Here is a 17,370-nt window from a genome sequence, read left to right on the forward strand (position 1 = left end):
CCAGGTGCCGACTGGAGACTTTGGCGTCTGTTGCGTGGTTAGTGTGCGTTCGCGGGGTCCTCGTGACGGGGTCATATCAATAATAAATGCTGTGCGGACTGTCGGACCATGCTATCCCACAATCGCGTCCAGTGAGGGGTCTGTTCGCAGATAACGGCTCATCTGTTCATCCTCAAAGCTGTGAGAAGGCTGGAAGTTGAAGGAACCAGGACCATCATGGCGCTCTTCATCTACAGCTGCCTAGCCGGCGCCTTTGTGGTGTACTACATCGGCCTGCTCGTCCAGCGAGTGTACTTTCATCCTCTGTCCAAGTTCCCGGGTCCCAAGCTGGCGGCAGCAACGGGGTGGTACGAGGCATACTTTGACCTTTTTGTGCGTCCTGGCGGCCAGTTCATGGTGGAACTCCAGCACCTGCACCAAGTCTACGGTACGCCATCACATCTGATGAACATCATCACTTGAGGAAAACAGACAAAAAAACTTTGTGGAGGAGAGGTTCGCTGACGGCCACTTCTTTCTCTGCTAGGCCCCATTGTGCGAATCAACCCGCATGAGATTCATGTCGACGATACGGCCTGGTTGGACACACTATACACCGGTCCGGCAAATGTATGCTGATAAATATGCCCTTTAAGGCTGAGATTGGGTGTGTTTGCTGATCATATCGTCTCCAGGGCATCAGGGACAAGTATCCTCCTGCGGCCTATCTGACTGGAACACCACGAGGAAGTACGTACTCTCCGATTGAGCATCAATTGCCCCCCAGGAAAAGAAAAGGAATATATTGACCTGCGCACAGTTTTTGGAACCATTGCCTTTGACCTCCATCGCAAGCGTCGCGGGGCGATCAGCGCTCTTTTCTCCAAGGCGCAGGCCACGCAGGAGGAGCCCATCATCTACGACAAGTTGGATCTTCTCATCGAACGCGTCAATACGCAAATCGCCCGCGATGGCTTCGCTGAGATGCGCGCCAAGTGAGTGACCGGAACCCCTGCGGCCGCTCGACTGCCAGTGTGTAGTATGATAGATCAAGTGCTGACATGTCACATCAGCTACCTGGCCTTCACAACCGACACCGTGGCAGATTACTGCCTCGAAAAGTGCCTCAACCTTCTCCACGACGAGCAAAAGGCACTGGAATGGCAAGAGACCATCAGTGCCCTGGCCAACACGGCGCCCATTGCCCGCCAGTGGAGCTGGGTGACGCCGCTGTCGTTGAGCATGCCCATCTGGCTGCTGAACATTGGCGACCCCAAGCTCGCCCGTATTGTTGGTCTGCACCGGGTACGTATCAGAGTTACACGCGCTCCGATGAAGGGATGGGAGCCATTACATGTTCGTGAAAGGCTAATGCCGGCAAACAGACTATGGAGTTCCAGGCCAAGGAGGCCATCAAGGCGCACGAGAGTGGTGAGAAGAACGATCCCAAAGCGAAGCGCAACATTTTCAGGGCTATTCTCGCCAACCCTTCCTTGCCGGACTTCGAAAAGGTCTACGACCGAATCTCCCAAGAAGGTGTCGTGGCTATTGCCGCTGGAGGCGAAACCACCGGCCGCGCCCTCGCTACTGCTACTTTTTTCCTGCTCGAGAACCGGACGACACTCCTCCCCCGGCTCCAGGAGGAGATTAAGAGCGTCATGCCCAAGGTCGACGACCGTCCTGCCGTCAAGGACCTCGAGAAGCTGCCCCTGCTCACAGCCATCATCAAGGAAACCCTGCGTCTCAACGGCCTCCTCACGTCAAGGTTCCCGCTCATCTCGCCACAGCAGCCGCTCCAGTACAAGGACTGGGTCATCCCCGCCGGCACACCCGTCAGCATGACATTGCGCGATGTCCTCAACGATCCCGAGGCGTTTGCGAACCCGAGGACCTTTGACCCGGACAGGTGGCTGAATGCAGACAAGGAGAAGCTGGAGCAGATGAACAGGAATTTCGTGCCGTTTGGGCGGGGAAGCCGCATGTGCCTGGGTACCCAGTACGTCCCCTTCTAGTCTTTGCTCGTCTGGCTTGCTTGCTAACGGACCACTTCCTACAGTCTTGCGTGGGCGGAGATGTACATTGCTCTTGCATCTATCTTCCGGAGGACAAACTGGGATCTTTATGATACCACGCGCGAGAAAGACATTGATATCATTCGCGATTGCTTTATTGGCGAGGTAGACAAGACCAGCAAGGGCGTTCGGGTTACGGCAGCACAGGGGTAGATGCTCCAAGTCATATGTACGGAGTATGACATGGAGATTAATGCACGCCTGCTTCAAGTAAGGCATGTGTATCTAAAGTTTAGCCTTCTCTGGTATCTCCGTCTTCGAGAAGCAAGCTAATCAATCCATCGCTTCATGGCCTAAGGCGGGAATCTGGTGTGTACATGTATCCATCCGCATCGAGGGCCCTGGTCAGCTACAGATGTATTATATATCCACACCAGTGCAATGATCAGGCACTTGACATGTAAATAGCACGCCCGCACGCACGTGTGCCGTCCATCTATGCGCTGAGACTCGAACGAGAATCTCGAGCTCCGTGACAAATCCGACTATTGCCTCTACTCGCCCTGAGCTTCACCACTTGTGCGCACCTGACGTGCTGTGATTAGTCGCTTTCCGAGCCACTTGTGCATGGCATCTACCACAACCGACAGGTGGCTGCGATCCTTGCGCAAGCGTTGATGGCAATCTTGCTGCAGAGATATACATGCTCATGCATGGGATGTGCAGGGGGTCATCGGTATATGGGGTGGTGTCGTGCTGACCCCTGCATACATGTACAGATATGAAGTAGACGTTCCTTCAGCGAAACACTACCTACAAGCGGGAAAGAGGTCCGTCTAGGAGTGTGTAAACAAGGTCTTAATCAATCCTGAACAAGGGGAATAGATGGTTGCCGGGGCCAGCAGAAGGATCATGCGGACGGCCTTGGCGAGATCGGCGTCGATGCTTGTTCATGTCGACACTATCTCTCGACGATTTGGCAACTTTTACGACGTTGCATTGCAGCCATTCCTCCGTTCAACTGCTTTTGTGAAATCCGCCGTTAGCACCGACATACCCAGGGGTGCCCATGCTGAGAAACGCGCGGAGCATGTAATCCAAAGCCACCTTGAGTTGCAAGTCAATCATTATAGTATGATTATGTGCTGACATGCTAGTCGATGCCCTGGGATACCATTATGTACAGCAAGTCTGCCATGGTCCATTACCTGCGTCGGGTTCTAGAGCCGCATGCCCCTGACACCCATTAGTGGCGCCCTCTTGGGCTTGTTGGGAGACGAACCTCGCAGGATCGCATCGGCGATCTTTTCGGCCAGTGCATCTGCAGCAGAGGGTGGTCAGCACGATACGACTCTGTGGATTTCCTCGGATAGATTATGAAAGAGCAGAAAAGGGGATAACTTACAGACTGTTGCAGTGGGGTGGCCGGGGCTAAGCACGGGAAAGGCCGAAGCGTCCACCACGCGCAGGCCGTTGACACCGTATACGCGAGCCTGGGAGTCCAGCACGGCCATTGGGTCCTTCTTCCTGCCCATGGCGCACGTGCACGAGGCGTGGAAGCTCGCCTGGGCACTCTTCTGGATGTGCTCGAGGACCTCGTCGTAGGAAGACACGTTCAGGCCGGGGAAGACCTCCTCGCCAATGACAATGTCACGGGTGCCCTCGTTGTCGCCAAAGACGGCGCGCGCGCGCTGAAAGGCCGCGACGGCAATCTCCTGATCACGAGGGTCGCCCAGCCAGTTGGGATCGACGATGGGGTAGTCGTTGGTGTCGTTGCTGGAGATGGTGACGGTGCCGCGCGAGAAGGGGTTGGTGAGGGCTGTGCTGCTGGACACATACTGGCGGCCGTCGGTAGGCCCGTCGGTGATGTCGTTTGCGTAGCCAAAGTAGCCGTCGAGGAAGAGATGCTCGTAGTCGGGCCAGTCGGCGGAGAACTTGTCCAGCTCCTTGCGCAGCTTCGTGGAGATGGCACCCTTGGGGAAACGCGCGAAGCCCAGGACGTCGCCGCCGCAGTTGGTGAGCTGGCCGGTCCGCTGCGTCTGGTAGTTTGTCAACTGCTCCACGGCAAAGTCGGGTCGTGACATGGCGCTGTGGGTGAGTAGGTTGACTACGTACGAGGGGCTGAAGGCGATGTGATCCCACATGTTTTGGCCGACACCCTTGAGATTGGAAATGACCTTGATGCCGACCTTCTTGAGCGTCTTCTCGGGGCCGATGCCGGACACCATGAGCAGCTGAGGCGAGCGGAAGGCTCCAGCAGAGACGATGACTTCGCGGCTGGCGCTGAGCTGGTACTCGACGCCGCCGGACTCGACGACGGCACCAATGGCATTCTTGTCGTCGTCAAAGAGGATCTTTTTGGCCATGGTGTTCTTGTAGACGTTGAGGTTGGTGTCGTCGCGGAGTCCAGCGCGGAGGAAAGACGATGAAGACGAGCTCCTCGTCTGCGTCTCCGAGTCCAGTGAGAATGCGGTATAAGCGTAGCCGTCCAGATTTCCGTCAGCGAAACCAGGCAGATTCTCCAGTCCAAGATACTCCAGTCCGCGGGCAATCCAGGACGAGATTGGGTTGGCCCAGTTAGGATAGCCGACCTGGAGAGGGCCACCGTCGGAACTCCAGTAATCTTCGTCGTACAGCGTAGTGGCATTGTCAAGACGGTACTCCTCGTGCGGTGGTGTGAACTCGGCGCTCTTCTTGTAATACGGCAGCATGTTCTCGAAAGAGTAAGACTCATCACCAGTGAGCTCGGCCCATTTGTCCAGCGCAGCCTTGGAGGCACGGTGGTACCACATAAAGTTGCGCACGGAGCCACCTCCAAGGACTTTGCCAGACATGTAGACGACGCTGCGTCCGCCGAGGCCAACTTGTTTGGTCGTCCATTGGTACCAATCAAGGTAAGGGCTACTCTTGTCAGTACTTATTGCTGAGATACGTGATCAAGTGGGCTCACTTCTTGGTCTTGGGGTCGGAGCCGATGAAGGAAGCCGCAAGAGCCCTGTGAAATTGTCAGACGTTGCCTGCTTAGACTGAGGCATACTTGAACGTACGGAATTTGGCTGTTGTTGCCGTTGGCAAACTCGGCAAAGTCGCCAGCCTCGACGACGGCCACAGTATATCTCTTGTCTTCGGCCAGCCTCTTGGCCATGGTCAGTCCCGCGGTGCCTCCTCCCAATATCACATAGTCGTATGCTCCAGGGATGCCAGGCACACCAAAGTGTGACCCAATGAGCCCGGCAAACTCTAGGGTCTCAACATACTGGGCGGCAGCACCTGAGAGCGCCGCCAGACTGACGAGAGATGCTGACAGCTTCATCGTGAGGGATTGAGATCTGTTGGGAGGGATTTCAGCGTCCGAAGCTGGAGGAGTGGCACATGGAAGATCAAGAAGGTGCGTGGATGAAACAGTGACACGTGGGAACGTGTCTTATAACACGCATATCCAGTCACATCAGCCAGCTCGAAGTGAACTTACTCACCGTGCCGTATTCAGGCCATGCTCTCATGCGGCATGCTTGAGAGATGTCGCCATCGGCATAGACAACCCGCTCTCTTGCTTTTATTGACCGGTGGGCAATCCTCGGCCGCCGATGCTGCTTACCTAGCTGCATCCTGAGCCAGTTTCCAAGCTTCTGACACCACTAGGCATCACTTAGACCGCAGAACGCCTGGGGGTCACGGTAGACGGGGCTATTCGTCTAATGCTGGGGTCGTGGGCCGTGTGCTGAGGATTGCCGGGTGTGGGATGGACCTGCAGCCGGCGTAAGCCTGCAGCTGCGGGATGGCGCGAGTCTGATACTTTTGGGTCTTGACTCTTCCATTCATCAAACAACCAGGATGATGCGGAAATTGGGTCTTGTCCAGGCCAGCTATCGGTAATTATCGACCTTGATGACCTGCTCTTGGGGGGAGTAAGTCGGAATTGACTACTTGAGTCGACCGAAGAAAGACGCACGTGGCGGCCATACCGCTTCCACATGCGCCGTGATGCTCACAGTTGCCACCTAATGCACACATGAGAAGGTTGGTAGACGTGCTTGGAACAAATAACATGTGCTTCGCATTTCCGTGGCTGGAAGGGGTTGGACTCTGGGGAGCGCAGCTCATTGACTAGACTAGTAAGTATCGCCATTGCCTGCCAACACACAAAAGCGCGGGGTGGATACCGAATCCGGATGCCGGAATACATGATAGTATTTTGATTGTGCTACGCGATCTGTGCTTATGTCTTCTTCCAGGTCATATCTGCATCTGAAGCTCCCCATTAGCTTCCCGTCATCACTCGCAAAGCAGGGCCTGTCGACCACTCACCTGGATGCACCTTTGGTTCCTCAATGTGCTTCCTAGCCTCGGCCTTGTCCTTGTAGTCCGACCCAAATCGTTTGTCTCTTTCGCCGACGTGCTTTTCAAAATCAAACTGGCCGTCTGCGGTGAAGCTTGTCATCAGCTGTGGCTCGCCGAGCGGGAGGCGATGGCCTTTGTCGGTTTGCCACAGGTGGTAGACCTTGCCGTACAGCTTGACGACCTGCTCCATCTCGTCGTTCTCGGCAATTCGCCAGACACCTTCTGGAACAACGCGATTCGGCATGATGAGCATGCCTGACTTGACCTCGTACACGTGAGAATGCCAAAGACGACGTTCCTCGGGCGGCAACGTCTCATACAGAGCTTCCGTAACCATGTATTCGATCCCAATCAGACGTGCCTTGGGCCCATCCGAGTCGTAGAGGAGGCACTGTCGAACCTCATCGTTCAGATGAGCACAGTAGTGGTTCGCCTCGACGAACCGACTCGGTTCGTTGGCGTAAGCGTGAAATGCGTTGAGATGAGCGCACACATTTTTCAGAGGCGCAAAGTCCTAGTAAGGTCAGTTAGCCTATGCCCACTCTAGTCGATACGAGCAGTAGCCTTCACTCACCTGGGTCGCAGCCGCACCGGTCGTAAGCACTTTGTTATGCGTAGACATGGGCTGCCCGGCCGCATCATTCGTGACGGGCATCGATTCCATTCCAGCTTGATGGCCATTCATCTTTCGGTTTGTATTTGATGAGGATCAGAATAAAGCTGGTGAACGCAGAGCTCTGTGCGTTTTCAACACAGCTTCAGCTGGTGAAGCCACGATGGCCGAATATCGACGTCATTGCGGACGCGTTGGTCCGGCAAGCAACAGCTGATCACCTCAATTCTCTTGTTGAAGAAACAACCAGAGGTCCAATTCGTGGGACAGCGGTCATTCGAATTCTCTGACCTTTGCAAACGCAGGACGCGGCGCGGTCAAGTCGCGACTCACTTGGACTTCATATGAGGAAGCATGCTCGATGTCCTCTGAATGGGTACCTGTAGGTGTCCACGGACAGCGCTATATTTGACGGCGTGAGCTACTGCCATAATTTCATTGCTGACGACAACGCCCAGCCCAGTCGCGACATTCAATCGGGCACAGTCAGTCAATGTTGGGTTGCTACCTTACCTTGTTTGGTAGCCTCGTAGATGCCTGAATCGCGGCATGGACGACGACGACTAATTAATTAGCTCGAGCTTGGGCGCTGGAGAAAATTCTTTCGGGCCATCCCGCAGCTTCGTGCCAGTCCAGCCTATGCGATGCGCTTGCGCGCTCTGACAAGGAAGGCGGTGGATTCCGCGACAGTTCACCATCCTCGAAGCTTGTCAAACTTTCTTCCCCTCTCCTCCTCTTCCTACATCCACGCATCAATCTGGCCTCAGTTTCGACCAAGGTTCTTCTTCACCACTCGCACTACAATGGCTAACGAAATCACCCACGAGACCATCAAGGGTATGTAACTTACCTGCGCTTCTTCCTTACCGAAGAAAAAAAATACCCCGCCATCATCACCATCTGCCCCTCCAACAAGGAAAAAAAAAGATGCAAATTGGTTTCGCAACGACCGCGACTAACAATGAATCCCAGATGGCTGGTTCCGCGAGATCTCGCACATGTGGCCTGGCCAGGCCATGACCCTCAAGGTCGAAAAGGTCCTCCACCACGAGAAGAGCAAGTACCAGGACGTGCTCATCTTCAAGTCGACCGACTACGGCACCGTCCTCGTGCTCGACAACGTCATCCAATGCACCGAGCGCGATGAGTTCTCCTACCAGGAGATGATCGCCCACCTCGCCCTCAACAGCCACCCCGAGCCCAAGCGCGTCCTCGTCATTGGCGGCGGCGACGGCGGTGTCCTCCGCGAGGTTGTCAAGCACGACTGCGTCGAGGAGGCCATCCTCTGCGACATTGACGAGGCCGTCGTCCGCCTCTCCAAGGAGTACCTGCCACACATGGCCCAGGGCCTGTCCCACCCTAAGTCCACCGTCCACATTGGCGACGGCTTCAAGTTCCTCGACGAGTACAAGAACCACTTCGACGTCATCATCACCGACTCCTCCGACCCCGACGGTCCCGCCGAGTCCCTCTTCCAAAAGTCCTACTTTGAGCTCCTCAACAACGCCCTCCGCGAGGGCGGCGTCATCTCTACCCAAGGTTGTACGTCTCAATTTTTTCTAGAGCTCCCGGAAAGTTCGAGGGGTCCCTAGGAAATGGCGGTCTTGTTTCTCCTCCGTGGGAATGGGCCCTTCTCAACCCTGCCTAGGGGCTGCCCGAAAAGCAAGTGCTCCTTTCCGGGGCTACGCTGCCCGGTAGTTCCGTGTAGCTGCGAGAGTGGCCGCCGCTGTCCACTCGCGCGAACCGCGCGCCGCGAGGTGCTCCGCGCTTCCCTGTGGACCTCTCTTTCTTTGCCACTGTCTTGACCAGTATGCTCCGTTGCCGGGTCTGCTAACAAGTCGCGCAGCCGAGAACCAATGGCTCCACCTGCCTCTCATCACCCGCCTCAAGAAGGACTGCAAGGAGGTCTTCCCCGTGGCCGAGTACGCCTACACCACGATCCCGACCTACCCCTCGGGCCAGATCGGCTTCATGATCTGCTGCAAGGACGCTAGCCGCGACGTCAAGGTGCCCCTGCGCCAATGGACTGCCGAGGAGGAGGCTGAGAAGTGCCGCTACTACAACGCCGAGATGCACAAGGCCAGCTTCATCCTGCCCACCTTTGCCAAGAAGGCCCTGCAATAGGCGCCCAATGCTGTGCGGAAGGAAAGACTGTGTTGAAGCCCCGGATAATCTAAAACGAAGCCCCAGTGGTATCAATTTCACGTTTTTTTGAATACCCAGCGTTGTCTGCTGTCTCTCTGTGAACAGGTCAAAGCTCTATGTGTATATTACAACCTACTCCTTAGGTTTTGGTAGGTCCGGGTCGTCGAATTGGACCTTGCCCTTGCTTACATCAGGATACACATCCCAGCGCCTCTGTGTGTTGAGTGGGATGTTCCGCCTCGTCTCCTCCAGCTTGTCCGAGCTCAGCTCGCTTGTAATAATCTCCTCGCCTTCGGCTGCCTCGCTGACGACCTTGGCCATGGGGTCCACCACCAGACTGTGCCCGTATGCGTGATAGCTCGCGCTCATGTCCCTCGCGGGGCTGCACATGGCCACGTAGATCTGGTTGTCCACCGCCCTCGCCTGCGCCAGCAGTTGCCAATGCAACGGGCCCGTCGTCAAGTTGAAGGCGCCGGGGTATATCAGGGCAAAGGCACCCTTCCTGGCCGCAATGGTCGCCAGCTCAGGGAAGCGCACGTCGTAGCAGATTGCGACCGCGATCTTGCCGTACTCGGGCAGATCAACCAGTGTCAACTGGTTCCCTGCCGTCAGGACATCTGACTCCCTAAAGGTGATCTTCCCAGGAATGTCAATGTCGAAAAGGTGGACTTTTCTGTGTGTGGCGAGTAAACGGCCCTCGGGCGAGAAGACGAGGGATGTGTTGTGGTATTTCTTCGTCCCGGGGTTGTATTCGGGAATCGATCCGCCTACGAGGTAGACCTGGTTGTCGCGCGCCATGGCGCTGAGAGCATCGTACGAAGGCGCAGAAGCTTCACCATCACCGGAGGGCAGAAGCGTCTCAGCATACTCGGGAAAGTAGTTGGTGCCTGTGTCCTGGTCAGCACCCTACCGGTGGTGTTGATGGCAGAACAGACGTACCATATGGTGAATTGAAACATTCGGGGAGAACAACGAGCTTTGCGCCTGTGCCAGCTGCTTCCTTGACCTTCCCCGCGGCGTGCGCCAAGTTCTTCGACTTGTCTGACCCCGACGCCAGCTGGATCAGGGCCATAGTCAAGGGCTTCTTGAGCACAGGGCTCGGGACTTGTGATGTTGACGACATTTTGCGGAACGTTGCGAGGAATGAAGGTCCAAAGGAGCGACTGATTCGCGACGGAAACCAAGTAGGTGATCTTGTGCAGAGAACAGATTGCAGAATACAGCGGCGCATGGTACTTTTGGACCATATGGTGCCGGCGGGTTGATGCGATAATCGGAGGGGAGCGGTTTGTCGAGGCCCGGGGGCATGACGAAGGTGGGGGGAGCGCCACATGAAGTTGGAGCTGTCTCTTCGGGCTCGGAGTCCGCAAGCCGATACTTGGCCTCTCGCCTGTTTCTACTTTCTGGTATGTACTAATTAGCATTATGACTGGCGATACATGTACCATGTGCCATGTGCCATAAATAAGATTATGTATTTGTGGATGCCAGACAGATGAGTATCGTGACCGGTTGCTCATGTTGGCTGGCGCGATGCCTGATGAGAATGAGCTTACCCTGTGGCATCTGCCAAGGACAAGGACGAGCATCTTCACAGCGCAAGTCTCTGGTGAGACTCCGATCCAGCGTCTTCGCCTTTTTGCTTCGAGATTGAGCTAATCAGATTTACGGAACCAAAGTGTTTTTGTCGTTGACGGTTGCATGTTGATCGTGTGAACAACAGGGCATCACGGATATATTGTATATATGTAAGGTACAGTATAACATAATCTTACATATTGACTTTGAACAGAGCACCTTGCCAAAATTTCGCATCAGTCCCCTTCGACGCATGGATTTCTTCCAAGTTAAAAACTCATCACCTGCCTCAGCTGGTAGACATGCTGCTCGAGATGCCCATCGTTGTGACGCTGTTATACGTAGAAGACGGCTTATCGAAGCTGGCTCAGGTGACGGCCCACTTGTGCCCCTCCAACTCCGACACTAACGTGCCCCCACGGGACTAGCGGCCTTTTTGGACACTGAAGTCTGGCCAGCCGCCTGCCTTTCAGCCACATCTTCACCCGCCTCCAGTCTTCCTCGCCGTCTGGGCTGCTGCCATCGTCAACAACCTCATCTCCGTCAGCCTGCGTCCTGCTATCTCCAAAGTATTGTACGACTACAAGCCGACATCCAAGATGACACGACTCCTAGTGTACTCAGCTGCCCTTGTGGGCTTTCTCGCCTGTACGTCTCTCTCGATCAGCGGTCCTCTCCAGCCTCGTTCACGATGACGTCGTCGCGACTTCATGACAGCCAAAGTTCTTCTCAACTAACACAGATCTCCAGCAACGTCCATGATCATTGCGTCCATAATTCTACCGCAATGGGTCTCATACACGATTACTACCAGCGCTGGCGAGACCCTCACCAAAACGATCGGTCTGCACAAGTCGTGCTCGTCCCTCGCCGATCCGCCATGTCGGCCATTCCCCTACCATGACCTCTGCCAATCCGGCGAGCGATACTTCTGCTCAATGTGGCGATCGGTCGGGTTCATGGCCACACTTTCGGCCATCCTCTGCTTGGCCTGCCTCGTGGCTTTCACGGTCGTTATGAGTGGGGGAAAGTACAAGCGCGAGACTGGCTGGCCGTTTGTCACGGTCATGCTGTCGCTCGTTGCGATTGTTCAGTTCGTGGTCATTGCTATCGTGGTTAGTATCGCCCGAGTAATGGGTATGAGTGCATTGATTTACTAACGGGCACCAGGCGTATCTGTACGACCACGACGATCAATTCACGGTTCCTGGATGGCATTTGGATATTTCGTGGATTTTGAGCACCGTGAGCGCGACCATCTGTGCTCTTGCTGCGGTAGGACTGGCTGCTTCCGCGTACATGCTGCCTCAAGAAGATGGCTATGATTTCCTCGAAGATCCTCTGGATTCGTGATGTTATATGGTACCAGAGGCTGGAACTGGGCTATGATGAGCTACGTATGTTTAGTATAGATAGTTGTGGCGTTGAGACTATCACCAAATTTGTATCGTGCCTATTTTTCAAGTCATAAACGGAACAAGGCGAGCTGTGCGAATCGTCTCCGGGCCCAATGCTTGTAAGGAAGTATTGTCAGGCAGAAGGACTCGCTTCATTCTGCGTCTTAACTACATACTTATTGGCCGTTTTGTGGTCGTACAAATTGATCCAGCCGTCTGTCGGCGGTTGATCTGAACAGGGCTCGTGCCTCGCTAGGACTACCCCGTATCTTGTCAGACCAACAACGCCCCTCATCCACCCCGTCGTGCTGCTTGGAGGCAAGAATCGCCATCTCACCAACCACACCCGAATTTACTTCTTGAAGAAGCCCAAGTAAACATTCTCATCTCAGCTCGCAGCTAGCATGGCCACAACGACCACAGGCCTGAGCCCCTCACAGCTCGCAGCTTTCCAACGGGATGGCTACCTCATCGTCCCCCAGGCCCTGGGACCAGAGACGGTCTCTGCTTTGCTACAGGAGACCCAGAACCTTCTTACCGGCTTTGACCTCAAGTCGCATCCCATGACGCGCTTCAGCACAGGCACGACATCTGAGCACGTGGGCGATGACTACTTCCTCACATCCGGCGACAAGATCCGCTTCTTCTTCGAGGAGGACGCCTTCAACGAGAACGGGGAGCTGGTCAAGCCGAAAGAGCGGGCCATCAACAAGATTGGACATTACCTGCATGCGTTGAGCGAGCCATTTCGCCGGCTGCTCAGTGAAGATGGCCAAGTCAAGCCTGCTGATGTGGCGAGGGCGCTTGGGTTCAAGGACCCGCGATGTCTGCAGAGCATGGTGATATGCAAGCAGCCCGAGATTGGAGGAGCCGTGCCTCCTCATCAGGTAATGCGTTCCCACCTCTCGGGGTCATGGTAACAGCGTCTCAGGAGGCTAACTAGAAGCAGGACTCGACGTTCTTGTATACAAATCCGCCATCAGCCGTGGGGTTCTGGTACGCATTAGAGGACGCCACGCTGGAGAACGGCTGTCTTTCCTTCTTGCCGGGATCGCACAAGTGGTCTCCTATCACGCATCGGCTGGTCCGAAAGGCTGGTAACGCGGGCACCGAAATGGTCGAGAACAGCGGTCCGCAATTCCCGCCTGGCGAAGAGTATGGGGTCGAGAAGCCGACCGATGCTGATGACATGACCTATGTCCCGGGTGAAGTCAAAGCTGGAGACTGTATGTGCTCCTGCGTCCACTGATCATGAAGCCGGACTAACACGAGTAGTGGTCCTCATCCACGGAAACTTGTTACATAAGAGTGAGAAGAAGTAAGTCGTCCTCCTGCCATCTGCCAACATCCCGCCTGACTAGTCGACAGTACCAGCCAGAAGGGGAGGATCATCTACACATATCACATCATTGAGAATCAGGACCGACAATATGATGAGAGAAACTGGCTGCAGCCGTCGCAAGAGGGCTTCACCAAACTGTATTGAGAGGACAAAGCAGTAGTGCATATCCGACATTCCCTGGGGTATCTATGTCTAAAATCCAACCCATGTGGCCATTTGTACTATGGTACAATGTAAATGCTCTCTGAAAACCCAAAACCATGACCCGTAAATTGAACCGTGCACCGTCATCAGAGCTCCTCATCGCTATCATCTGAATCCGAGTCCGCCCCCTCGCCCTCCGATGAGGAGGACGAGGAAGACGAGCTGCTCGAAGTTTCCCCGTTGTCGCCGGGACGAGCATCCTCATCGTCGCTATCAGAGTCATCCGAGGAGCTATCGCTGCTGCTGCCATCCGATTCCTCCTCTGATGAGGAGTCGCTGCTGCTGCTGTCGTCCTGCATGGTCCGCAGCTTCCTTCGTCGTCGACTTGTTGTCTCTGCGAGCTTCTTAGGAGCTTCTTGCTGCTCCTTCTCACTGCTCGTTGTGACGGTAGCGTTTGTGTCGCTGTTGGTGACGGTCTTGGACGACGAGGCAGTCGTCGAAGTCGAGTCGGTTGCCTCGCCGTCATCCGACAGCTCGTCGATGATCATCTCGGCCCGCATGCGCTTCACCAGCCGGCGCATGATGACCTCTCCATCCTGATTCTCACTGACGAATTGTGCCTCGTTGTAGTATTTTCGTTTCCCGCTCTGCTCGCGCTTCCTTCGGAAAATGTCGGCGAGGATGGCGTCATATGTCTCTTGTTTGTCGTCCACGTCCATAACGTCTTCACCAAAGCCGGCCGACCCATCGGCCACGTCCTGCATTTGGACTTCCATGGCGGTCTCCCTCAGGCGAGTACGAACGAAGCCCTTGAGGTCCGAGAGATATTCGACGAGGGTATCAATGTCAGAGATAGGAATGACGTTGGGTTCGAAGATGTGTTTGATGAGGGTCGACTGGTGGTTCTTGTTGAATTTCCAGCTCTCCCTTGATGTCTTCCACTGTCTCAGGTATTCCAGCGCAGGCTTGACGTCGGTGGTCGGCGGGGTCTTGCTCTTCTTCGCGGGGCCTTTGCTCTTCTTGGGCGTGTCGGGCTTGCTCTTCTTGGAGGGTGTTTGTTGTTTGTCGGTGGCGTCGTTCTTGGATGGTGTATCACCAAACTTGACGGACTTCTTTGGTTTATTGGTGGAGGACGGAGTAGCAGCATTCTGAATTATGGATGATGTTGACTTCTCGTCCCTTCGAGCCTTTTTAAGAGGGCTGCTACCGTCGCCGTGCGATGACGGCGGGGCTTCGCCTTTCCTTTTGTGCCCAGTCGAGCCACCTGGATGCCCAACGAGCGCCGAACTGCCATATGCAGGTTCAGATGCAGGGGCACCAGTGGGAGAGGAATTGCCAGACTGCTTCAATGCAAGACCCAGCCTCTTCCAGGCAGGAACACGCTGCGCACTGTCTGCAAATGCCATCTTGGTTGGTGTATTGCGTACTTGCGTTCTGCTGGTGACCTTGTGCGCGTGTGCGTGCTTCAGACGGGCATGCACGATGGTGACAGTGGGTGTGTTCGCTGGCGAGTCTGGACCCACGTGCTGCGAGCCAAAAGCGTTGCCCTAGGACGAGGAAGAATAGTATGCCAACTGGCAGGTTCTAGGCGCTGTGGGAATGCAAGTGACGACGATCCAAGGGCATTGGGTAGAAATGTGCACTCGCGGTCAATGGTTGGGTTTGGTTGGGCATTGCAGCAGCAGCAGTTATTTTTTTTCGTACCCGCTCGGACTGCATCCAAAGGCGGCCGGGATTCGGTCACTTCTGCCCCGCCATGCCTGGAACTGAGGTGGAGTTTAGCCGTCGTTGATCCGGCTCGATCCAACGACGCAAGGTGGGCTGAAGCTCTAGGCAAGCTCGCAAACGCGTACATTGGTGCCATCATCACCAGCTCCGACATCTACGTCTTGACACCCTCACTTCGCACCATCCTCCCCTGCAGCGAGTCTTCTCACTGCTATTCAACACAAAGAGGAGAATTTGGGGAGTCTGATATTTGCCCACAATGTCTGGTTCGTTATGCTCCATGCAACCTGCATGCGCTGCGTCGCTAACCGTAGTACCCCAACAGCTACCGACCGACACATCACCATCTTTGCCGACAATGGTCGCCTTTACCAAGTCGGTACGTATCCCACCGACGTCTCCGAATAACATTTGCCATTTCTCGCAGATTCGACCACCCCTTTGCCCGTAGCGAGCGTGGACTGACGGAACTCCAGAGTATGCTTTCAAGGCCATCACAGCTGCCAACATCATGTCGGTAGGCCTCCGCGGCAAAGACTGTGCTGTGGTGCTGTCTCAGAAGAAGGTTCCCGTACGTACAGGCATGTTTTACGGGTGGGATCGTGCTAATGTGTCCCCAGGACAAGCTCATGGACCCCTCTTCCGTCACCCACATCTTCCAGATCTCCCAGACCGTCGGCTGTGTGATTACAGGATCGATTGCTGATGCCCGAGCATTCGCAACGAGGGCACAGTCAGAAGCCTCAGAGTTCAAGTACAAGTTCGGCTACGAGATGCCCGCGGATGCAGTGGCGAAGCGATTGGCCAACATCAGCCAGGTGTACACGCAAAGAGTGAGTCTACGTTTGTGTCTGTAAAGTCTTGCCATCTCTAACAGCCACTAAGGCATACATGCGCCCGTATGGTGTCGCGACGACCATCATCTCGGTCGACCCCGAGCTCGGTCCCCAACTATTCAAGTGCGACCCCGCCGGCTACTACATTGGGTACAAGGGCACCGCTGCAGGACCCAAGCAACAAGAGGCTCTCAACCACCTCGAGAAGAAGATGCGCAACAAGGACTATGCCGAGGGCGACTGGGAAGAGGTCGTCGAGCAGGCTATCACGACGTTGAGCACCGTATTGAGCATGGACTTCAAGAAGAACGAGATCGAGATTGGCATCGTGGGTGGCCCACGGACAGATGGCAAGGAGGGCACCAGTCCAGCTTTCCGAAAGCTCACTGAGGACGAGATTGAGGAGCGGTTACAAGCGATTGCCGAGAAGGACTAGACTAAAGCCTACCGCACCTTACGACGAATGGACTTGATGAACGTATGACACACTGAGCTCGGTGGATACAAGTCGAATGCACGAGACGACTAAAGAGAGGGACGCCATGGAACTGTCGCTCGGCCCGTGACACGCGGCCAAGGTGTGTAGGTTCGCCAATGTTACGTTTAATTCGGACAAGTACCTAGCGCGCCCAAGGCTTCGGCATTCGCTTTCGTGGCAGGCCAATAGTTTCACTGAAGCGCAGTCAGAGTGACCGCCCTAGAGAAGCTTGAGCGTGCAAAGGCCGCCAATTATACCGAAGACATCTGCTTCTCAGAAGAGAGTCTGAATAGATCCCATTTGCTACATTTCCAGGCTGAGGTCCGGCTTCTCCTGGATGTATTGCTTTTCGTGCGCAGGCTGAGCATCGCTCAGGTCCAATGGTGAGAACTGTCGGCTCACACCGAGACACATTTCGCCTTGAAGCGGTAATTGAAAGTCTACAGTCCGACCTGAACCAGCTCTCTGGAATTTATGGAAAAGCAGAATGGGACCAGGATCAGGGAGTCGGCACCGTCACTCACACGCGGGCGTAATGCAAGACGTGCATCGTCGATATGGCGGATCGCATGTCCAAGTGGATTGCGGATATTGCTCTCCTCGAAGCCTGGGGCCAATCCGTGTCGTCAGCCACCATGTTCAAGCATCTGCCTCAAGCCGATCCCGCGCTTGACACCGGTCCAATCCAGGGGCCAAAATGACTCTTCAGCTCTCGGCGAGTCGACACAGCGTTGCGGGCGTGCCATTGGCCAGCCCAACAGGACGGTAATGCGGCGC

At 55.2% G+C, this 17,370-nt stretch overlaps 9 protein-coding genes across 9 annotated transcripts; 5 read left to right on the forward strand and 4 right to left on the reverse strand.

Annotated features, from left to right (window-relative positions):
- The first annotated feature begins 77 nt into the window (after positions 1 to 77).
- On the forward strand, positions 78 to 2,540 carry F5Z01DRAFT_247564 (cytochrome P450). Its single transcript, XM_046258464.1, has 7 exons — positions 78 to 427; positions 527 to 609; positions 675 to 729; positions 800 to 974; positions 1,053 to 1,284; positions 1,365 to 1,975; positions 2,036 to 2,540. Exons 1-7 carry the CDS (start codon positions 217 to 219, stop codon positions 2,202 to 2,204), a joined length of 1,536 nt encoding a protein of 511 aa, XP_046115977.1. The 5' UTR covers positions 78 to 216; the 3' UTR covers positions 2,205 to 2,540.
- A 635-nt stretch (positions 2,541 to 3,175) lies between these two features.
- Positions 3,176 to 5,500, reverse strand: F5Z01DRAFT_247630 (glucose-methanol-choline oxidoreductase). The gene is made up of 4 exons (XM_046258467.1): positions 5,039 to 5,500; positions 4,942 to 4,986; positions 3,397 to 4,892; positions 3,176 to 3,312 (listed from the first exon to the last, which is right to left on the reverse strand). The coding sequence occupies exons 1-4, from the start codon at positions 5,302 to 5,304 to the stop codon at positions 3,212 to 3,214; spliced, it is 1,908 nt and encodes a 635-aa protein (XP_046115978.1). The 5' UTR covers positions 5,305 to 5,500; the 3' UTR covers positions 3,176 to 3,211.
- Positions 5,501 to 6,210: 710 nt separating this feature from the next.
- On the reverse strand, positions 6,211 to 6,996 carry F5Z01DRAFT_682846 (uncharacterized protein; the record flags this gene model as incomplete). The annotated part of the gene is made up of 3 exons (XM_046265796.1): positions 6,211 to 6,239; positions 6,300 to 6,846; positions 6,907 to 6,996. 3 exons carry the CDS (start codon positions 6,994 to 6,996, stop codon positions 6,211 to 6,213), a joined length of 666 nt encoding a protein of 221 aa, XP_046115979.1.
- Positions 6,997 to 7,748: 752 nt separating this feature from the next.
- F5Z01DRAFT_682847 (Spermidine/spermine synthase) lies at positions 7,749 to 9,069 on the forward strand (the record flags this gene model as incomplete). Its single annotated transcript, XM_046265797.1, has 3 exons — positions 7,749 to 7,782; positions 7,918 to 8,487; positions 8,792 to 9,069. 3 exons carry the CDS (start codon positions 7,749 to 7,751, stop codon positions 9,067 to 9,069), a joined length of 882 nt encoding a protein of 293 aa, XP_046115980.1.
- A 153-nt stretch (positions 9,070 to 9,222) lies between these two features.
- Positions 9,223 to 10,213, reverse strand: F5Z01DRAFT_682848 (carbon-nitrogen hydrolase; the record flags this gene model as incomplete). The annotated part of the gene is made up of 2 exons (XM_046265798.1): positions 9,223 to 9,977; positions 10,030 to 10,213. The coding sequence occupies 2 exons, from the start codon at positions 10,211 to 10,213 to the stop codon at positions 9,223 to 9,225; spliced, it is 939 nt and encodes a 312-aa protein (XP_046115981.1).
- An 852-nt stretch (positions 10,214 to 11,065) lies between these two features.
- F5Z01DRAFT_247036 (uncharacterized protein) lies at positions 11,066 to 12,245 on the forward strand. The gene is made up of 3 exons (XM_046258458.1): positions 11,066 to 11,316; positions 11,419 to 11,783; positions 11,839 to 12,245. Exons 1-3 carry the CDS (start codon positions 11,268 to 11,270, stop codon positions 12,019 to 12,021), a joined length of 597 nt encoding a protein of 198 aa, XP_046115982.1. The 5' UTR covers positions 11,066 to 11,267; the 3' UTR covers positions 12,022 to 12,245.
- On the forward strand, positions 12,246 to 13,730 carry F5Z01DRAFT_247576 (uncharacterized protein). The gene is made up of 4 exons (XM_046258465.1): positions 12,246 to 12,952; positions 13,015 to 13,291; positions 13,341 to 13,383; positions 13,434 to 13,730. The coding sequence occupies exons 1-4, from the start codon at positions 12,470 to 12,472 to the stop codon at positions 13,549 to 13,551; spliced, it is 921 nt and encodes a 306-aa protein (XP_046115983.1). The 5' UTR covers positions 12,246 to 12,469; the 3' UTR covers positions 13,552 to 13,730.
- F5Z01DRAFT_247188 (proteasome subunit alpha type 6) lies at positions 13,389 to 15,266 on the reverse strand. The gene has a single exon (XM_046258461.1). It carries the CDS (start codon positions 14,955 to 14,957, stop codon positions 13,698 to 13,700), a length of 1,260 nt encoding a protein of 419 aa, XP_046115984.1. The 5' UTR covers positions 14,958 to 15,266; the 3' UTR covers positions 13,389 to 13,697.
- Position 15,267: 1 nt separating this feature from the next.
- F5Z01DRAFT_247171 (nucleophile aminohydrolase) lies at positions 15,268 to 16,809 on the forward strand. Its single transcript, XM_046258459.1, has 4 exons — positions 15,268 to 15,658; positions 15,756 to 15,850; positions 15,900 to 16,112; positions 16,165 to 16,809. The coding sequence occupies exons 1-4, from the start codon at positions 15,553 to 15,555 to the stop codon at positions 16,549 to 16,551; spliced, it is 801 nt and encodes a 266-aa protein (XP_046115985.1). The 5' UTR covers positions 15,268 to 15,552; the 3' UTR covers positions 16,552 to 16,809.
- The last annotated feature ends 561 nt before the right edge of the window (positions 16,810 to 17,370 follow it).

Source organism: Emericellopsis atlantica (assembly GCF_019669845.1).
Source record: "Emericellopsis atlantica unplaced genomic scaffold F5Z01scaffold_23, whole genome shotgun sequence".
In the NCBI taxonomy this organism is placed as follows: Eukaryota; Fungi; Ascomycota; class Sordariomycetes; order Hypocreales; family Bionectriaceae; genus Emericellopsis; species Emericellopsis atlantica.

Coding starts and splice junctions, on each gene's coding strand:
- F5Z01DRAFT_247188 (XM_046258461.1), bottom strand. CDS start 14,957: ATGGCATTTGCAGACAGTGCGCAGCGTGTTCCTGCCTGGAAGAGGCTG.
- F5Z01DRAFT_247576 (XM_046258465.1), top strand. CDS start 12,470: ATGGCCACAACGACCACAGGCCTGAGCCCCTCACAGCTCGCAGCTTTC. Junction 12,953..13,014: donor GAGCCGTGCCTCCTCATCAG/GTAATGCGTTCC, acceptor AACTAGAAGCAG/GACTCGACGTTCTTGTATAC. Junction 13,292..13,340: donor TGAAGTCAAAGCTGGAGACT/GTATGTGCTCCT, acceptor TAACACGAGTAG/TGGTCCTCATCCACGGAAAC.
- F5Z01DRAFT_247564 (XM_046258464.1), top strand. CDS start 217: ATGGCGCTCTTCATCTACAGCTGCCTAGCCGGCGCCTTTGTGGTGTAC. Junction 975..1,052: donor TTCGCTGAGATGCGCGCCAA/GTGAGTGACCGG, acceptor ATGTCACATCAG/CTACCTGGCCTTCACAACCG. Junction 1,976..2,035: donor CGCATGTGCCTGGGTACCCA/GTACGTCCCCTT, acceptor CACTTCCTACAG/TCTTGCGTGGGCGGAGATGT.
- F5Z01DRAFT_247630 (XM_046258467.1), bottom strand. CDS start 5,304: ATGAAGCTGTCAGCATCTCTCGTCAGTCTGGCGGCGCTCTCAGGTGCT. Junction 4,987..5,038: donor GGCAACAACAGCCAAATTCC/GTACGTTCAAGT, acceptor ACAATTTCACAG/GGCTCTTGCGGCTTCCTTCA. Junction 4,893..4,941: donor TCCGACCCCAAGACCAAGAA/GTGAGCCCACTT, acceptor TGACAAGAGTAG/CCCTTACCTTGATTGGTACC.
- F5Z01DRAFT_247036 (XM_046258458.1), top strand. CDS start 11,268: ATGACACGACTCCTAGTGTACTCAGCTGCCCTTGTGGGCTTTCTCGCC. Junction 11,317..11,418: donor CCTTGTGGGCTTTCTCGCCT/GTACGTCTCTCT, acceptor ACAGATCTCCAG/CAACGTCCATGATCATTGCG. Junction 11,784..11,838: donor TCGTGGTCATTGCTATCGTG/GTTAGTATCGCC, acceptor AACGGGCACCAG/GCGTATCTGTACGACCACGA.
- F5Z01DRAFT_247171 (XM_046258459.1), top strand. CDS start 15,553: ATGCTCCATGCAACCTGCATGCGCTGCGTCGCTAACCGTAGTACCCCA. Junction 15,851..15,899: donor TGTCTCAGAAGAAGGTTCCC/GTACGTACAGGC, acceptor ATGTGTCCCCAG/GACAAGCTCATGGACCCCTC. Junction 16,113..16,164: donor GCCAGGTGTACACGCAAAGA/GTGAGTCTACGT, acceptor ACAGCCACTAAG/GCATACATGCGCCCGTATGG.